The sequence below is a fragment of the Lepidochelys kempii genome, chromosome 25 (assembly GCF_965140265.1).
Source record: "Lepidochelys kempii isolate rLepKem1 chromosome 25, rLepKem1.hap2, whole genome shotgun sequence".
NCBI classification, from domain to species: domain Eukaryota; kingdom Metazoa; phylum Chordata; order Testudines; family Cheloniidae; genus Lepidochelys; species Lepidochelys kempii.
Window position 1 is genome coordinate 16,644,922 of NC_133280.1, and position 20,539 is coordinate 16,665,460.

General features: G+C 46.4%; 1 protein-coding gene across 5 annotated transcripts in view; it reads right to left on the reverse strand.

Annotated features, from left to right (window-relative positions):
• Positions 1-20,539, reverse strand: part of INSR (insulin receptor) — a 103,127-nt gene that overhangs the window by 9,110 nt on the left and 73,478 nt on the right. For 4 of the 5 annotated variants that reach the window (XM_073323797.1, XM_073323799.1, XM_073323800.1 and 1 more), the window contains exons 8-19: positions 16,570-16,820; positions 15,293-15,460; positions 13,871-14,072; positions 10,529-10,564; positions 8,942-9,216; positions 8,531-8,673; positions 5,416-5,575; positions 4,511-4,610; positions 3,521-3,588; positions 2,084-2,313; positions 530-640; positions 260-419 (exon numbers count right to left, since the gene is read on the reverse strand). In XM_073323797.1, the coding sequence (XP_073179898.1) occupies positions 260-419; positions 530-640; positions 2,084-2,313; positions 3,521-3,588; positions 4,511-4,610; positions 5,416-5,575; positions 8,531-8,673; positions 8,942-9,216; positions 10,529-10,564; positions 13,871-14,072; positions 15,293-15,460; positions 16,570-16,820 (1,904 nt within the window). The remainder of the gene's footprint in view (positions 1-259; positions 420-529; positions 641-2,083; positions 2,314-3,520; positions 3,589-4,510; positions 4,611-5,415; positions 5,576-8,530; positions 8,674-8,941; positions 9,217-10,528; positions 10,565-13,870; positions 14,073-15,292; positions 15,461-16,569; positions 16,821-20,539) is intronic. The other variant, XM_073323798.1, reaches the window with a different exon arrangement.

Sequence of the window (20,539 nt, forward strand, 5' to 3'; positions counted from 1 at the left end):
TGCATTTCAGTAGAAGCTGTAGATGCTGCAGTGAGGCTCACCTCGACAATCCACTTACCAAAGTGCCTGCAGGTCCTTCTGCAAAACAGGTGAAACAGGAAAAGATATTGGGCAAAGGAAGTTCACCTTAGTGAAGAACTTTAAAGCCAGTTAAAAATCAATGGAGATCAGCTGGCTCTTTGTAGCACTAGTCTAGGATTTCACAGAACCTCCTCAACAGTTAAAGCTTAGTATTAGATCTGAAGCACACATTACATACCTCCAATTTTTACAGTAAAATCTTCTGCAACCATACAGTTACGGGCTGCAAGGTCTCTGTGGACAAACTTTTTGGCATTCAGGTAAGCCATACCATCTGCAATCTCTGCAGCCATCTGGATCATCTCTCTGAGAGTGGGTGGGGGACGGCCAGGGTTATTCTGAAGTTAAGTCAGAAAGTATTAAAGACCAAAGCAAGTCAGTCTGTTGTATGACATGCCCACGCCCCACGCCCCCCCCCCCCCCAATATCGCTTCTCTCCCACCTTTACCTCAGCATCAGGTCTCAGGGAGCGAAGGTAACTTTTCAGATCTCCATGTGCCATCAGTTCCATGACAACCAGTGTGGGTTGTCCTTTTGAGACCACCCCTAGGAGGCGAACCTGAAAAACAGAAATGGTATTTCTCCCTTAGCGTTGTGTCTGGGCATGGCACATTTGTGAAAATGGAGTTTACAATGAAACCAACGGTGACACATGGCTAGAAAGGGTTAAACAGCTTGCAGGCTGAATGACTCAAAGCCCACTTTTAAAGTCATGTTAGAAAGGTATGCAAATGATAATTAGGGATATTCATGGTAAATAGGCTAGAACTTTGAAATGCAAACCTATATTGTTAGAAGTAATAGTAATTGTGTGTATCTTAGATGCTACCCGTAAACAGACAGTTCCTGTCTGTCACTATAAATATTGATTCAGAGATCAAAAGGGAATATTAACATTTGGATGAATCTTGGGTAAAATAATGTCATTTTCTATATGTCTCTTTGAAGGCAATAGACTGCCTAATGGATAAACTGCCCTATGTTAATTTGTGTAACTAATTACTGGTGGTGTTTAGAAAGCAAAAGGTTACATCAAAAGCCTGTTGTTTAGCCAGGAATGTGTGGTCAAGTGGATGCTAGAACACTGTATAAAAAGATCCTTGGGTCCTGATTCTGTCATCTCAGATCTGCTTAGGTTTCATCAGGGGAAGTTTGAGCTGCAAGACTGAGATCCCAGTTATGCTTGTATGCCCTGAATGAGAGATCTGGACATTGGACTATGACCTATGAACTGAATTCTAAAGGAACTCTTTGCAACTACAAAGCTCACCATCTCTGTTAGGAATCTGAACCCCAATGGATTAAACTCATGTCTGTACATATATTGATCTTTTAATCATACACAAGAGAGAGAGTTTTTTAATAAATTTTAGTTTAGTTATTAAGAATTGGCTGTAGCGTGTATTTGGGTAAGATCTGAAGCATTCATTAACCTGGGAGGTGATGTGTCTGATCCTTAGGGATTAGTAGAACCCTTTCATTTATATGATGAAATAAGATTTACAGAAATCATCATATTTGACTTAGGTACCTGGATGGGGGCCTGAGGCTGGATCACTTTTAAGGGAACTGTATTGTCTGGACTTCTGAGTAACCAGGAAGGTAATAAAGAAGCAGTTTTATGCTGGCTTGGTAAATCTAAGTATTGGAATATCCACCAGCTCTTTGGGGTTTGTCTTCCCCATTCTTTGCAGTTCACCCTAATTGAGTGACCATAGCTGGCCCCACTCTGGTCACACCAACACTTCTGTAGCAAGATTCCAGAGTGCTGTCACGGGACATGGGGCCCTGTCATGAAGTGGGGGTTTGAAAGAGCACAAGGAAAATTATACAGGAAGACAAATTTTCCAGACACTGCCTGTCTCTCTCACTGATGGATTTTGCTTCCCTTTCAATCATTTTTTCAGCCGAATCCTCTAGCATTATAAAGCACTAAAGAAACATTAGTTCGAAGGTGGGATTTTCACCAGCAAGTCATTTACTGTAGAGAAACTTCACTTACCACGTGATGGCAGCTGAACCCTTTCATTACAGAAGCTTCATTCAGAAACTCAATGCGCTCCCGGAGGCTGGCAGATTCGTTAACGGTTTTCACAGCTACCCGAGTCTCTGGCTCCCCTTTCACTATGTCTTTGGCTATCCCATCATACACCATCCCAAAGGAGCCTTGCCCGAGCTCTCTGAGAAGGTTAATCTTGTCTCGTGGGACTTCCCATTCATCGGGCACATAAACTGTCATGTGGAGAAAGACATTTCTCAATGAGCAGAGCAGTTACTGGAGAGAGGTTTCTGCAATCAGGCACAGGAGACAGGAGCACCCAGGCCTTGACACTGTTCCCACCTCAGCGAGACAGGGGCTGGTCTGGAGACTGGGGGCCAAAGTCACCCCCTGCCTTGTGCAGCCATTTACACCTGAGCAAGGTGGGTGTGAAACACTGCCTAATCAGACAGCAGTATTTCATACCCACTTTATCCCGGTACAAATGTCTGCACCAGGGGCGAGGCGAGGAGCGTCTGTCCCACACACAGTAGGACTGAGTCTTGCAAAGCGTGTGCCAGGGAAAATCTGCAGGGTGAGTGACAGAATGCAGCTGCAAGCGCACAATGCAGGTAAAAGGGGGATTATGATCCACAAGCAGACATCCAGCATTCACAAGTTCAAACACCCATGTCCCGCTCCTGTACTGGATGTAATATTCTGTACTGAGCTCACTTTCCACGAAGATATAACAAATATAAACAAAGAATGGATACAAAGATACTGTTCTAAAACTCAACATCTTAAAACAATCTTGCTGTGTTCAGACTGTCAGCCTTGTGCTGCAGAAGCCTGGGCGAGAGGACAAACATGACTGCTTCAGTGAACAGCCCCCTTCTTACTCCCCTTAACACAATGAAATTGGATGCACAGTACTTTGCTTAAATACAGTGTACTGTCTAAGCTGACAGGCATTCCTACAGCAGGAAAGGGAGGAAACTCCTTTCCAAACCCTTTTCAGTGGATTATACAGAGTAGCCCTGAGAAATGTGAGGCATGCAAAAGATGCAGGTGTTGACTGTGATCCCATTAGATATTCTTTGAAAAGCATCAGTGTACCAGAGATTCTTGAGCAAAAAAACCTGGAGAAATACAACAGCCAAGAGAGGCAGTAAAAATCCCAGCATCACCTTATTTATGTTCCTATTCTGCCAAGTAGCGAGCATGTTAACAGCACACCACTTCCCAATAGTTATTACCAACCCAAAGGCGGGTGGTTGTTTTTTTTAAACTAACTGAGCTCCTCCTCTCTACCCTAGAATTGCTCTAGTAGTAGTATTTTCCCACCCAGGAATGGACAAGAACATCTTTTAAGCTTTTATAAGTTGATCCATGTTTCCCAAGTCATAATTCAAAACCAAGTGAAGCACTGGAATGGTCAGAACCGCAGCATGCTCTCACCATCACTGGCACTCAGGTACTCCGGGTTAGAGGATGCATACAGTGGCCCCGTTGGTCCTTCAGTTTGTCTGGAAGCAAGACAGATACATATAAAGTTTCAGTATTTCTACAGTTTTGTGCCTCGTGTTTCTGTCACCTGAGGCCAGGGGTGGCCAACCTGGGGCTCCAGAGCCACATGCGGCTCTTCAGAAGTTAATATTTGGCTCCTTGTCCGGGGCTGGAGCTACAGGCGCCAACTTCCCAATGTGCCAGGGGGTGCTACTGCTCAGCCCCTGGCTCTGCCACAGGCCCTGCCCCCACTCCACCCCTTCCCGCCCCCTCCCCTGAGCCTGCCATGCCCTCGCTCCTCCCACCTCCTCCCCAGCCTCCTGCAGGCCACGAAACAGCTGATCGGGAGATGCAGGGAGGGAGGGGGAGGTGCTGACTGGCGGGGCTGCCAGTCGGTGGGAGGCGCTGGGATCAGGAGCTGATGGGGGGCTGCTGACGTATTACTGTGGCTCTTTGGCAATGTACACTGGTAAATTCTGGCTCCTTTTCAGGCTCAGGTTGGCCACCCCTGCCTTAGGGCTTGTGGGGCTGACTTGGGCTCATGGGGTTGTTTCATTGCTATGTAGACTTCTGGGCTCAGACTGGAGCCTGAGCTCTGGGACCCCCACCTCGCAGGGTCCAAGAGCCTGGGCTCCACCAGTCCTGCAGCCTGAGTCCTGCAAGTCAGAGTCGGCTGGCGTGGGCCAGCTGCAGGTGTCTAGTTGCCATGTAGACATGCCCTTAGAGCCTACATGCAGCCATGTAATTAAAACAACTCCCAAAGCACAGGACAGATAACAGCCCCTGAACTTCAGATCTCCAAAAGGAAGATGTTTCCTAGATAAGTCATTTAGCTGTTCTGCTAAAATCTGTTACCTCTTTTATAAAGCCACAGAAAACTACTAGTGTCCCTCTTTGGAAAAACATTTTGTTGTTCTGCTGAGAGCTATATACATCACCCACCTCTTTTTCACAAATACGTAGGCAGCTCCAATAATTCCAGCAATTATTATGGAAAAAATGATTGGGACAACAACAACAGCAATATTAGACTGAGGGTTCACTGAGAGAGAGAGAGAGAGAGAGAGGTGTTACATGGGCTTCCAAGCAGTTTAGTCTTTTCTTGACTGAAATCCCCCCTGAAACACCTGCACACCCATGAGTCCAGGATGAGATCCTGCCAAAGTGACAGGACTCAGAGGTGCTCTCCAGAGTTGGCCCAACACTGCACAAAGCAGGAATCTCTTCCTATCCAAACCTGCTTTGCTCCACCCAGAACAAGATTGGCAAGCGCCTCAGCACTTTGACGGCTGCAGACAATCCAGCTAGCTGGCTAATTCATGTCACAGGCGGGCAAATCGAAGTGCTTATCAACATCCCTGATGATGGGAACTTTGAATACAACCAGAGGTGGCTCCCAAACAATCTCCCATTTCCACTGCCTTCTTGCGCTCCCAAACTCAAGTGCAGAGCAAAGCCATTTCTGACACAAAGTGGATGGGGGTCCTTTTCTCGCTATTCAACTCAATGCAGAAGGTGGCTCTTCAGTTTCAAACAGCCCATTTCCAGAGGTTTCTAAGCTCACACACAGGAAGGCCGTTTGCTTTGCCCCGAAGCCGTAGGCAAGCAATGCACAGCCACCCAGAACTGTGGCCTCAGCGTTAACAAATAAGTGAAGCAAATAGATCAGCTTTTAAGAGACTGATTGTCAAGTTTCTCTAATGCGCTTGCCACTTGTAATCCCCAGATCACCATATTTTTCCCCATGCACTTCTATTCCAGGGCCCCTGCTCTGTGCTGTGCTCCCCGCTCCAGAGAATAGCCTGGATTTCTATTAAAACATTAAAACTTTGAGCAAGTGAACTCACAATAATCAGCCACATAGAAATATGTGGGCTCTGTCCACGACCCATTTCCTGCCAACGAGGTGGCTCGGATTCGGACGCTGTAGTTTCCAGGCTGCAGTCCACGTAACTTACAGCCCTGTTCATTAGCAAACTGCTTACGAGAAACGCAGTAGTGTGCCTCCTGCAGGAGGATGGAAAATGACAGCTTTACTTCACTGCCTCTTGAAGAATGCAGCACAGTCAGGAGGCCTGTAACAACCAACCTCCCTTCCACAGATTAATCTGCAAATCTTCCCCGTCCAGCCCCTGCTGAACCCCAATAGAAAGGGGGAACAGCACAACAGCCCGGTGTCTAGAGAGACTGAGATGATGCTGGAAATAGCAACTTGTGACCAAGGATTATAGAATCATAAAATATCAGGGTTGGAAAGGACCTCTGGAAGTCATCTAGTCCAACCCCCTGCTCAAAGCAGGGCCAATCCCCAATTTTTGCCCCAGATCCCTAAATGGCCCCGTCAAGGATTGAACTCACAACCCGGGGTTTAGCAGGCCAACGCTCAAACCACTGAGCTATCCCTCCCCCAATTATGAGCTCCCAGCTCTGGCCTGCCCTAAGGCTGTTACTCCGAGAGCGCTGCTCTCTCCCCCTGTGCCCAGTGAAACACGCACGGGCACTTCCTTGACGTGCAGCCCCTGTTGCAGTCATCCAGGCCCTCCTCACCTGGAGCCATGGCTGTTCCGCAGCGCTCCCCCAGACACCGGCGCCGGGGAAGAGGAAGTGCAGCACCATAATCAGTGCTGGCTCCCTGCACGTTTCCAAGTGGGATTCCAGGTGGTGGGCTTACACTATAAATTCTAAAGCACTAAGCTGCTCCGGACCTGATTTCATGGGGGCTGGCTCTGCCAATGGGATGTAAATAAGTGGGTGCTGCTAGCGAGGGTTATCCCCACATTCTGGAGTCTCCCCTCACCTACAGCTCACTGACAGAGCCCAGATTAGTTAAGCTTTCCAGCACCTGTACTTGGGTGGAGAGTCTGGGCCACGTAACGACTGAGAGCAATTCTGGCATTTGGGGTGGATTTCAGAGTCTACTAGAGCAGACATTGCTATGTATCTGAACACGCTAGTGGGCAGGCAGCCAGAGCACAGGATGGCAGCTTATCACCTGCATTGTTTATACACAATCAAATATATTTACTGCAAGTCAGAACAGGAGAGCGCCATGAGTCCCCAGGGTCCTTCTGCCTTTGTCCAGGAGGATGTCTGGGAAGGGGTTTTATTTAGACCACTAACACCTGGGTGCTTTTAAATGTATTTCAGTTAACACCATAATGATGTATTACAGCCAGTGAGCAGTTTCCTATGAAAGCCGATGAGAATTCTAATACCCTGGTTAATGGTGATTTTCATTTGGCATCAAATCAACATTCAAAACACCAAAAGAAGAGTTCTTAAACAAACAAAAGGGCGGGAGAGTTAGAGAGGCCAAGACTTCAGCCTTCCTACCAGCTCATAACTTAGGCAGATATTTAACACCCAAAGAAATTCAGTGACTAGCAGTAGTTTATTCCTAACACCATTTATTCATGAAATCATTCACCAATCTCAGCACATACCCAGCCCACTACAGGGAGGGAAGGGCTGCATATCACCCTGAGAGTTGGATTTGAAAGGCAAAGAAAGAAAAGCCATAAAAACATGTTGCCCAAAGATCAAGAAAACAAATGAGAACAACAGCTTTGTTAGTCCAAAGGTTAACTCTGCAAGTGGAATATTCTGCTGATCACCCAAGAAGGAAGCTCATACTAAGCACAGGGCTACAACAAGCAACCAAAGGAAAACAAAAGCTAAATCACAAGCTATTTCAAATGAAGTCCTCCCACGGAGACCTTTTAAAGGTTATTAGCATGAGGACTCTCCCCTCACAGTTCCCCGAACAGCAAAGAGACAAATAATTGTGTGTTGGAATGCTCCGATCTTCCCCATTATAACGGTATATCCTGGGTTTGCCTCTCATTGTTAAGTAGTATTAGATCATGTGGGACGCATGCCATTGGCTGTACTGGGCCTCAATTCTGCCGTTTGATCGCGGTAGGCAAACCCTTCCACCCATGCAGAGCCCCACTGGAACCCTGCCCAGGCATTGGGGTCTGCCCATGCAGTTCAGGCTGCAGGGTCAGGGTTGCCATTTATTACATCCTTGAGCTATTATTTTAATTGTTTCGCAATAAGCAGCTGAGATTTACATCTATATCGTTTCCATAGCTTTCTGTGCACTAAAATCCCTACAGAAATTCCCGCACCAGGCTAACAAATGAGAGATTCATGCTGAGGACACCAATTTGTAGTGCTTTCCATCATCATGGAACACACTCCCAGAGGGTAAGGCTGGGCACATTTCTCTGCCGGAGTGGCTGATAAGTTCATGCAAAAAAGAAACCAGACAAACTAGAACAATAGGGCAGGGTGGGCTGCCTTGCATTTCTGGAGCACCATCATGCAAAACAGAACTCCACAGCTGGGTTTCCATGAACTCCTGCAGCCAGTCCTCCCTTGCAGTTATAGTGATCCACCTTATGGGCAGAGCTGTGCTCCATGTTACTCCTACAGGAGGGGAGTGCATAGCTGCAGCCAGTCACTAGCAGGGAGAGAGACACTCCAGGGCACTTTCATCATCATGGTAAATCCCACAGGGATGTGGTCTCCTTGAAGATTGAGCAACATCCAGATCGCATTCTGGCTAGCTCTTTAAAGGGGGTGCTGCTACATTCAGTTTACGTCCATCACTGGCAATCTGCTTGTGCCACCAAAGTTTCTGGCACCCACACGATTGCCAGCTGCGTCACAGCATTTGTTGGTACACACGCTTTGGAATTCACTGGTCTTCCATTCTAATGTGTCCATACCAAGAAAGCTGCCGAACCAGTAGTGATGGAGGCAGTTGGTGGGCTCTGCTTCCAACAGCCTCAATTCTGATCTTATCCCAACACTTGATATGGAGGAGCTGAGTCCAGGGAATGTAGGAATATGAAAATTTAACTTCCCAGCTGCTGCTACCAGCTATCTCCCCATGTTGTGAAGTGCACACCTATTCAAGTACCACCTATGGAGAGGCTGAATGAAAGAAGCTCTCACCTCTGGCTCCCCAAGACGCCCATAATTCACTTCGTACAGCACAATTAGCCCATTCGGCTCCTTCGGCTCCTGCCACTTCAAATGAACAGCATTTTTTTCCACCAGCTCATGGGTAACTGGACCAGCGATGTCATCCGCCTTTGCTGAGACCAACGGATTTTACAAAGTTATGTTTAGAAAAAGCTTTTTTTAAGTTCTAAAATATTTTACAAAATGCAAACCTGACCCAACCCAATATGTCAGATTTTTCGTCTAACCACCGAACAGGGATATTTATTAGCAATAGGTACAGCCCAGTTCATCAGCATGAGATTCCCAAGGCATTTTCTGAAATGCAGCTAACACACCGAGAAAACTGCCATTTAAAAATATTAGAGTTCCCTGAATCAAAGCTCAGTAAAGGCAACTCACCTTCTGGCATGGTTCTGGCACTAACATATGCTGCGACACTGCACCGGGATTCTTGGGCATCATGATTACAAGCATGGAGCTCAATGCGATATCCTGTAAAATGCCGCAGACCTGAGATAACCAAGGACTCCTTAGACTTAACTCTCTCAAAAGGTTTCTGTTCCTCTGCATTTTCAGGTGCTATTGCAGAGGAGGTATTCAGCGAAGATGGGATGGTGGGTACCACCACAGTGGCATTAGCCACACTGCCAAGATCTCTTCGTTTTCGTGATGGCCTGCAGAACAATACATTTAAGAAATTATTCACCATATTTAGCTCAAACATATTTATCTGGGAGTTCAGAGTTCATCTGAAAACTCAAATGCAAGTAGAGTGCATTTATAATGCAGCACAAACTACAAAATTCAGAACTTTTTGTTCTAACCCCCGTCTCAATGTCTCTGCAGAAACGCTACCTTTTAGTGGTGCCTGTGGTCTTGATCTACCTTTGTTTCATAACTGTACACGGAAATAATAAAAGCTAAGGCCAAAGTATGCAACGTCTCAAGTTCTCCCAATTCAGCACAGCTGAACATAACAATGTTACTAATCTCTGGGTTCCACAGAGATAGGATGCTGCCTTAACAAGACTGCAATACTCAAGACTTTACCTTGCATTTAATGTAGCTTTGACCATATGGGATCATGTCCTAAGCCCTGAGTTTGAGCATATTGGGTGCTGTACATATTCCATTTAAAACTCATAAAACTGATTTCATGGCTCACTCGAGTATGTCCACTACTCTGAGACCTGTAGTCTCTGTTTTGTACATGAAGAGAATTTTCACCCTTTCACACCAAGCAGGTCTTGAATGTTCTTTTCAACATTTTAAAGAATAAAGTTAAACAAAGATCCCAGTACTGCCAGACTCACATCGCACACATTAGTAACATTCAGTAGTGGTTAACTGAAGTTTTTCTTTCAAATTACTGTATATTAGTTAGCAGATTTACTTCAACTTCTTGCTGTTGTGACTTTCAAGTTGTCAGACAAGACTTTGGCAGTCCTCCATACTGTAAGAGAGAGCTGCTAGTTAACTTCCAAACCAGAAAAGGGGACATTTTTGTTTCACTAGAATTCAGCACCAAGCACCAGCCCGATTTCCCCCCCCCCTTTTTTTTTTTAATTATGTTAAATCAAGACAGTTACACGCAGTGTTTGAATCCTGTGATCGCATTTGCAACTAGGAATTTCAGGCTGGGAACTCTGAACGAATTGGGGGATCCAAGCCATGTCAGAAACAACCAATGTCAGTTGCTCGAGGGGAATCCATGTTCCCCGTTTCCCGCAGTCAGAGCTTTTGATCACTCTGTTACCAGGCAGTTAAAATCCAAATCACACATTAAAGGGAACAATTGTGATGTTTGCTATTGAGTCATCTGAAAGGAACCAGCACTATGGACATCTCCAGAGTTTACAAATGCAACAAGCTGTTGAAGCAAATCTTTGCTGCTGAATTGAACTTTCCACTGCCACCCTCAGACTATCAAGCACATGATTGGCTAACTAAAATTGCAGCAGGTGATTGCAGGGGTCAGGTCTTTACCTAGAGTCCTCAGTTCCATTCCCTGATGTTATTTTTCTGAAAAAACAAATGCAACCACTTTGAAAGCAGATCTAAAATGTCGTCAAATATTAAACATTATATTTTGCACAGTAATACGGACAAATTCACTGGCAAGAGAGAACGTGACACCAAACGGCAGGCTCAGCACAGCACATTCTCGGCTTTAGATTTCTCTTCCTGTAATTACTAATTAACTCCAGACAAACCATTTTTTAAGTTGTTGTTCTCCCAGTCTAGGCATTGCTCTGAACTGTGCCCTCTAACAATAAGGCAGAGTTCAAAGATGCAATTCTAGGTCACAATAAAAAACAGATCATCTCCCACCCACCCCAAGGAATCTTTATGGTTAACTAGAATCTTCTTTACACTTCACAATTTAACTCGTCCCCACTGTTTACAAAGTGCTGACTCAGCAGTTTCCCAAGTCCGAGATTGTTTTTGTTTTTCACAAGTACAACAATAATATCCCTGATGAGAGCTGTGCTACTCGGCACTCTCCTCTCGCCTAGAGCTGTGAATGGAAAAATACAGAAAGAACTCTTAAAATGCTAGAGAATACGAAAAGCTTCTGAGGCTGCAAAGTCAAGAACTCCAAGTCTTTTATTGTCCTAGATCGGGGTAGTCAATAGGCAGACCACGGGCCAAATATGGACCGCAAGACAGACCCCAAAGCCTTTTTATTTACTACTTCTTCTTGTTGTTGTTGGTTTGTTTGGTTTTTTTCCTCTGGAGTCTGGACCTTGACGAATACATTTGGATCTTGACAAAAATAATTAACTATCCCTTCCTAGATTTAAGGCAACTCCCTTGCTAAATCCTCTTTGCTCTCCTTGCTGTCATTCCAGCCTCTCTTTTCAATACAACCCAAGGCTATTCTGGTGGCTTCAGTGGTTTGCTATGTGAAATACCCAGATCTGGTCTCCATTCCCAGATTTCCCTGTCCCCCAGAGAGGCTGGGTCTAGCAGCGCTGTGGGAGAGTGCTCAGTCCCAGAGGAGGGGGACACCCGGGAACACCCACCAGGGATGGCCCTGGCTGAATCAGAAGAATTTATTGGCTCAGTAGCAGCCATAGAGCCCTCTCTCAGAGGCGAGCCTTCATGAGGAGGGGGCATTTGAGCCTTGCTCTATTTTTTTCCGATGCCATACTCCCCACCCCCCACCCACATTCGAGCTCTCATTTCCCAATTGCTTTTGAAGCCTCTTCCTTATTGTTGCTCATCCCTGTGTGAAACTCTTTCCAGTACAAGAGCAAACAACGTAATAAAGAAGAAACAAAACATCAGATTGTGACCACCACTTTGTTCAGCTGCAAGAGGAAGTCACGAAGCTCGCAGCTGGGGTGAAAAGTTCCCTACTGATGACTAGGAAGGGGGCTATGGGAAGGCAGTGCCTTAAGAAATCCCAAGCCTGTTTTATCAATGTAAAAGGAAGTTAGCTACAAGTTCTACGCAAGTCCCACCCCACCCCCACTCAGTCTGCCTTGCACTTGGCCAGGGAGCAGTCCTTGTGACACTTTTTCCCAGCCCGAATTCTGAGACTGGGTCAGAAAAAGAAGAGCGAAGCAGTGGGATTCAGGCTGGCTGGGTGTGTCTGTGGCAGGGCATGGCTTTGGGCACAGACATTGCCTGGGGAACAGGTTTCCTGTAACAAACAGGGAAGGGGAAAGGAGGAGTAAAAAAGCTGAAAGGAAGCAAGGAGAGCCAACAGGAAGTGAGGAGATGAGACAGGGAGGCAATCAGTGGGGAGATGGGCCCCTCTTTACTACCCCTTCCACCTTCTGCTTACATCCCTGCACAATTTCACAAGCCTCCTGCTAGTCTCCTACAAGGGCCTTCTCATGACCAAGCAGGCTCTGCTTTCAAGTAGGGTCTCAGCAATGCTGTTAGGGAGGAGGCCATTGGCAGTCAGCGGCGGCAGAAATGAGATATGGAATTAAATACCTATCCTATTCTGCTGCCAGACCTTGGATAAGTTGCCCCGGAGCAGATTGGCATACAAGAAATAGCAGCAAAACAACCTCTAATTCACTTTGCCACAAGCTGAAACCCATCATAAAAGGCAACCTAGCAGGCAGACTGCGTGTCAGGAGGATTGTGTCTGCTGCTGGCTTATGATAATGAAGGGGCCCTGTGTTAGTAAATTAATTAATGTAACAGGGCTGGAGGTTTCTCCCTTAGCAGGCTGACAAGGTGGTATCGTGATTATTGGTTTCTTCTTAGAATACATACCCCAGAAATTGGCCTGAGAAGCATCCTGGGCTGGCTGCACAATAAAATTAAAAATCACATTATAAGAACTGTTTGCCTAGATCAAGAGGATATTGCCTATGTTATAATAGCTTGTATCTTCTCTGGCTGCTGAGTACCCAGAGTCCTGGGCAATCCCACTATAGCTCTACATTTCGCACTGAAACCTGCTCATTTGCACGGCACAAGCAGCAAGGAAATAGAAAAATAAGGGACTCTGCAGATGCTTCCATGTGCCAATGGCAGGCATTACTTACTCAGGCTCACAGAGAGGAATGCTGTTTAGTACTGCACTTTTAATAAACGTGTTCATTGTCATAGCTAGGCCTTTGTCAGGCAGCTGCAAATAAATATTTTCTGGTTAAGTGCAACTAGCAAAGAACAGATTTGATGCCTGAAACTCATTATGATAGTTTAGAGAGCAAATTACTACCAACCCCAACTTGATTCCCATAGTGCATTCTCTGGAACTCACATGAAGTGCGAACACATTCAACGTCACTTAATGTGACAGTGTGTGCCATTCAAAACAGGCCATTTACCACCCACAGCAGTTACATTCCTCATGGTATTGGAGGTATTTCCCATGCTAAGTACAGGGAAGACCGCAAATACCGCAGTAAAAGACAAGGTTGTGGCATGGTAAACTTCCCTTTTTCTTCTTTTATTTTTAAGTGGCTATTGCGCAAAAGCTGCAAAAAAGTTTCAGGCAGAAGAAACAGCCATTTCTGGCATCACATGAGTTTAAATAAGCTTCCAGGTTTTTAATAGTTCACTGAGATTTCTCAGCTTATGAGGTCTGGTTGAGGAGAATGCCGAGATCAGGCAGCACACGGGGGTTTCCCAAATCTGAGGTAACATCAGTTGTTCGAGTTCTAGTTTCACCAGTCTCAGCCACGTATCCATCCAGATATTTCTCTGGACAGCCCTGTAGGTATCCTTGTCTGACATAGTGCCCTGGAGAGACTGGCAACATGACCAAACCCTGCCTTCAGTCTTTGGTTTCACTTTGTCAATTTACATTACCCCACCCCAAAGCCAACTAAACACAGCAGCAGCGGCAGGGTTTGTTACCTGGGGACAAACACCTCATTGTGGAGATAGTTCTCAAACATTTTGCGGAAGGCAGACTCTTCCTGCTCCTTCTGTATTTGAGAGTCAGTTTTTGGACAGGAACAACATTCCCCACTGATGTCCTCGTTTTCACTTTGATTATATTTATGAGGGTCTTCAGATTCAAAAGGAGGAGACCAAGTCCTCGACGGCAATTTTAGTCCTATGGAGAAAAGGATTCTTAGATCACACACAGCATCTTGCAAAAGTCACTAGCTGGTTGGCACAGCAGTTTAAGTCACATAGATCAAAAAAGTCAGAACTATTTTCAGGTTATTCCTTGAAGGCCACTGAGCTGACATTCATTTTGGCATGTCTCTTTCTCCCATGGAGCCTTGAAATCCAGATGCAGCATCCTGGCTGGCAGCTTGTCACATTTATACCAGCAGCAGTGAACCATCCTGCCATGGATGCGCCAGTCCAATGAATTTCCGAACACTAAGTCAGCTCCGCTTAGCCACGCTGGGCCAGCATACAACATAGCGGATGCCCTCCTCAGCCCTGAAAGGGGTGTACAGATTGGCAGACCAGAGGTTAGAAGTAGGGTCCTAGGTGAGGTAGAGTTCACCACTTCAGTGGATGTTTACGACACATGCAGCAAGACAGCAGGGCATTGTTCACTGGTGACACGTTTAAGGGCTTGCCTACGCTGGCTTTCAAACTAGGATTAAGCCCAGCATACTTCTGTTAGCTGTAGCCAAAAGGGGCTTCTAACATGACTGCCAGCTGGGGAGAAGACTATAACCTGTAACTAGGGGTTACTGCTGGATTCATGAAACATTCAGGCAGCCAGTCCTCTCACATCTTGTGTCTGGAAGTCTCTGGTCTGCAGATGTGAAATAGCCTTTGGCCCCAATCTGTGCTTGCAGTGTCATGACTCTTAGAAAGACACCAATAAACCTCTTTAGCCCCAAGACAGATCTAGAAGCCACGGAGGGGGTTACATATCAGAATAATCTGACCCCAAGTCTCCAGAAGGCCAACAATATTTCATCTCACTCTTATTAGCTTTGATAAAACTGGTTACCCAGATTAAGAGAAGCAAGAGCAGAAGGCAGATCCCCGAAGGGTTAAAACATCTGATTTTACTGTGTTCAAACCAACCAACCAACAAACCAACCAGCCATTCCTCATGATCTCTGATGGCGGGCCTGGCAATAACGACCTGGTCAATGCAAAAGACAGTGGGAGAATACAGCCTTAAAAGCTCTGGCTACATCACTGTGTGCTCCAAGAGCATCATCCACTAACACATCACGATCCTGTGTCCCACCCACCTCCCACGTGGCAGAGAAAGAAACCCCACAGCTAGTATGAGACTAGCAGAGCCCAGAAGCTTGAATGTTAAACCCAGGATGCAGGATGGGCAAAATGGGCACCTACCCTTCAGGCAGTAGTCGAGTTCAAAAAGCTCACTGTCCTCCAGCTGCTGCTGCCAGAACACCAGGTAGTGTGTGATGTTCCCATTTGGCTCAGAGGGCGGCTTCCACTTCAGAATGATCTGGGATGAAGAGTTGGAAACCGATATTGGATCTAATGGGACTGAGGGAACTGAAGGGAGAAAGACACAGAAGTCACTCACATCACTGTACCAAAAGAGACCTGGAACACAAGGCAAGAATTGTTGTGACACTTTGGGATCCAACCCAGACCAGGGACGGATTGTGTCACTGCCTGCCCTGCAACTCTGGGTGCCTTCTGTGCTGCGCCGCTATGGCTCACAGCCCTGACACCAACAGCCAGCCTACAACCAAGCAGATCACGCCCTGGCTTCCACCACCCAGTTACTTTTTGCAGAGTGATCTCAACACCCTGCCAGTCTGGAATTTCCCCCAAACCGTCTGTCCTGTGACCATCTGCAGGGGTTCCCAGAATTGAGAGTTACTGTGTTACCCCGCTCAGCCAGCCCCACCTTAGAGACAGGAGGATCAGAACCCCCCTGCCCTCCCCACAGAACTCCTGGCAGTGCTAGTACCAGTCTCACCTATTATCTGGTACAGGCGATTGATGTTTTTCACAGAACTGGAGCCCTCCCACTGCCCCCTGAAGGAAGCATACACAAACCGACCCAGGTCCTGATCTCACTATTGATAATCATCATCACAATAAGGGAAGGAAAAAAATCTTACTCTGGATCTCCCAACGCACATGATGTCACCTGTCTCTTCTCTGGACAGGGACTATCTTTATATTTTGTGTGTTTTGCACAATGAAAACACACACTGCCAGCACTTAAGTAAGTAATTATAGGGATTTAATTCAGCTCTCTCCCCTGTGAAGGGTTATTCCCTCATATATTATTTCCTTATAGTCTTCCAACCAGGCCTCAGAACATTAGGACTTGCCTTTTTCCAACATTACTTGGTTTGTCCTGATTCAACAGTTTGCTTTACCAGGCAAATAAACAGAAATGAAGGGAGAAATGTCCTGCACGGAAAAAAATTCAGGCCTCCCCCACCCGAGATTCAGTGGCACACGATCACACTGCAGCAGGGTTATACCAGCATGTGAACATGCTCATGCACAAAGAATGAACGAGGAGCCTGGGTGAATTATATTCTGGCACACAGCGCCAGTGGAGAGAACCATTCAGGCAAGGAGTTTGGTGGGTATGTTTTTCCTTGCCATATGCAAGGGGACATTAATCGGAAAGCACTCACCAGTAGCATTGGTCTGGACGTAGATAATTTCGCTCTTTGCGCCATATGTCCTTCGTTCGTCCGAGAAGGTGACCAGTGTCTTAACGAACACAGCATATTGAGTCCATGGCTTCAACCCCCGCAGGAGCCACCCTGGCTGGGCCTGCGCTTTAGGCTCATTTGACCGGGGGGGAGGGTCAACATCAACCACTGTCCAACTATTTGATCCACAGGCATCTTGTCCATCAAACTCCGTCACATTCTGGTATGGACTTTTTCAAGGGAAAGAGAAGGACAAAAGCCTCACATTAATAGAATCCAAACTGCAGATTTTTAGGAAATAATCACAACAGATATGAAACACCAAAGACCATGATAATCCTTTATCCCAGGATTGCCAAGAGCTTTACAAACAGAGCATCACAGGTATTAGCCCCACCCTACAGTTGGAGGAACTGAGGCACAGAGAGGTGAAGAGAGTCTGTCCAGGAAGTCTGTCGGGAACCCTGGAATCTTGACATCCAGCTGTCTAGTGGGACCACAAATCATCATCAGTCACTGCTCCACAGACACAGGATTTACCAAGCCAGAGCAAATCACTGGTCTGCAGAACACTATTCTCACTGCAGCAGCCACCAAGGAAGTTGCAGGTAAAGGAAAATGCAACAACCTCAAACAAACCCGCTGAGCCCATGGTGCAATGACCTAGCAGTGAGTGGGGCTGGATAGGGGGAATGGGCATTATTTCCTGACGCCTTGAAGCAGGAGACAGCCAGAACCCAAAGCTTCTCCACAAACAAAAATGAGGAGTTCTACTCTTGCTTCTCAACATAAGGAGACAGACCTTTGTCCTTGTGTTCATACAGCCTGTCCCAAACGATGCCCTACTCAATCTGCCGCTCTGCTAAAGGACAGCCAATGATTTACAGCTGGTTTAGGAGAATGGAATGAAATGGCAATCAGACAAAGGTGCCTGTAACTTGATCTGTTATAGGGAAGCTCAGAACAGCTGCTTGAGGAACCCAGTGGGGAAAGAACAGTTCTTACCAGGATCCAAACTAGTTCTTGTCACTAACTACACCTGAAACAACAACACAGCAGCACTCAAGAAGCCCAAAGATGCTCAGGAATCCCAGAGCCTTCTCACATCTGGGCTGGTTTGTTTTTTAAAAACGGAATTCAGGGGCATGGGCTCTACAACCATTCCAGACAAGAAAGACTGATATTCCTCCAGCCTCAGTAGAATCTAACCCCAAGGAGCGAGCAGGAGATGGGCCATGGCAGAGGTAGTCCCTACAGAACATCTGGCACATAGGGAAGGAAATATTCATCATCTGGGAGTTCAGCAGGAAGTCACCTTCCTTGGGAAGCACTGAGTCATATTGGCCAGTCCTACTTTCTTACCAGCTAAACTGAGGCAGTCAAATTTTACTGTTTAAACAATTTTTTTTAAATTAAGTATTATAGAGCTCTCTCCTGCTCGACAGGACACAGGGAAATGTTCCTTTCCAGAAGTGCAGTCGTCTCCAGTCAGAGGGTCCAGAAGTACCATTTCTTAAAATGCGTTTTAGCTCCCCAAGTAAGCTCCAGCTCATGAGCTGTGCAAGGGCTCCCTACCATGGGACAGCTCAGAGCTCTGAGTTCATGAAAGGGAGTGCAGTTGCCTGGGAAGGGATTTTGTGAAATCTTTATTTTACCTCTGGTGTCATCAATTCATTTAGCTTTCTGCCTGTTGACAAGGGCTTTGATTTGAGCCCACAGACCAGTGAATGCCTACCACATCTCACAGAAATTCTGGTGTGGGGGTTGAGCTCTAGTTCAGGACAACTGCGGTCAGCCTCAGCAGAGCCAGTTTGAAATCCCTGATTTTTTTAAAATGGCTCTAGTCTGAAAGGGAACAGAAATACCCCACTTCTCAGTGCAAATGGAGAGGTGACAAAATCTACGGCTTCTATAACAAGTGCTGAATTGAATGAGCTTAGCCCAGCAAAAGAATCTTGTCCTATCTCGAGGCCTCTCCTTCTGCCCCTCCACCCCCACGAACATGTGGTGACCTAGAATCCTATTTTCGACGTCTCCGACTCAAGGAATATTTCCAACACACCTCTGAACAACATACTAACCCACAGAAACCTTCCTACCAACACTACAGAAAAAAAGGATTCTGGGTGGACTCGTCCTGAAGGTCAAAACAACAGACTGGACTTCTACATAGAGTGCTTCCGCCGACATGCACGGGCTGAAATTGTGGAAAAGCAGCATCACTTGCCCCATAACCTCAGCCGGGCAGAACACAATGCCATCCACAGCCTCAGAAACAACTCTGACATCATAATCAAAAAGGCTGACAAAGGAGGTGCTGTTGTCATCATGAATAGGTCGGAATATGAACAAGAGGCTGCTAGGCAGCTCTCCAACACCACTTTCTACAAGCCATTACCCTCTGATCCCACTGAGGGTTACCAAAAGGAACTACACCATTTGTTGGGAAAAAGCACAAGAACAAATCCGCACAGACACACCCCTGGAACCCCGACCTGGGGTATTCTATCTGCTACACAAGATCCATAAACCTGGAAATCCTGGATGCCCCATCATCTCAGGCATTGGCACCCTGACAGTAGGATTCTCTGGCTACGTAGACTCCCTCCTCAGGCCCTACGCTACGAGCACTCCCAGCTACCTTCGAGACACCACTGACTTCCTGAGGAAACTACAATCCATCGGTGATCTCCCTGAAAACACCATCCTGGCCACTGTGGATGTAGAAGCCCTCTACACCAACATTCCACACAAAGATGGACTACAAGCCGTCAGGAACAGTATCCCCGATAATGTCACGGCAAACCTGGTGGCTGAACTTTGTGACTTTGTCCTCACTCATAACTATTTCACATTTGGGAACAATGTATATCTTCAAATCAACGGCACTGCTATGGGTACCCGCATGGCCCCACAGTATGCCAACATTTTTATGGCTGACTTAGAACAACGCTTCCTCAGCTCTCGTCCCCTAACACCCCTACTCTACTTGCGCTACATTGATGACATCTTCATCATCTGGACCCATGGAAAAGAAGCCCTTGAGGAATTCCACCATGATTTCAACAATTTCCATCCCACCATCAACCTCAGCCTGGACCAGTCCACACAAGAGATCCACTTCCTGGACACTATGGTGCTAATAAGCAATGGTCACATAAACACCACCCTATACTGGAAACCTACTGACCGCTATGCCTACCTACATGCCTCCAGCTTTCATCCAGACCACACCACACGATCCATTGTCTACAGCCAAGCTCTACGATACAACCGCATTTGCTCCAACCCCTCAGACAGAGACAAACACTTACAAGATCTCTATCAAGCATTCTTACAACTACAATATCCACCTGCTGAAGTGAAGAAACAGATTGACAGAGACAGAAGAGTACCCAGAAGTCACCTACTACAGGACTGGCCCAACAAAGAAAACAACAGAACGCCACTAGCCATCACCTTCAGCCCCCAACTAAAACCTCTCCAACGCATCATCAAGGATCTACAATCTATCCTGAAGGACGACCCATCACTCTCACAGATCTTGGGAGACAGGCCAGTCCTTGCTTACAGACAGCCCCCAAACCTGAAGCAAATACTCACCAGCAACCACACACCACACAACAGAACCATTAACCCAGGAACCTATCCTTGCAACAAAGCCCATTGCCAACTGTGTCCACATATCTATTCAGGGGACACCATCATAGGGCCTAATCACATCAGCCACACTATCAGAGGCTCGTTCACTTGCACATCTACCAATGTGATATATGCCATCATATGCCAGCAATGCCCCTCTGCCATGTGCATTGGTCAAACTGGACAGTCTCTAAGTAAAAGAATAAATGGACACAAATCAGATGTCAAGAATTATAACATTCAAAAACCAGTAAGAGAACACTTCAATCTCTTTGGTCACTCCATTACAGACCTAAAAGTTGCAATT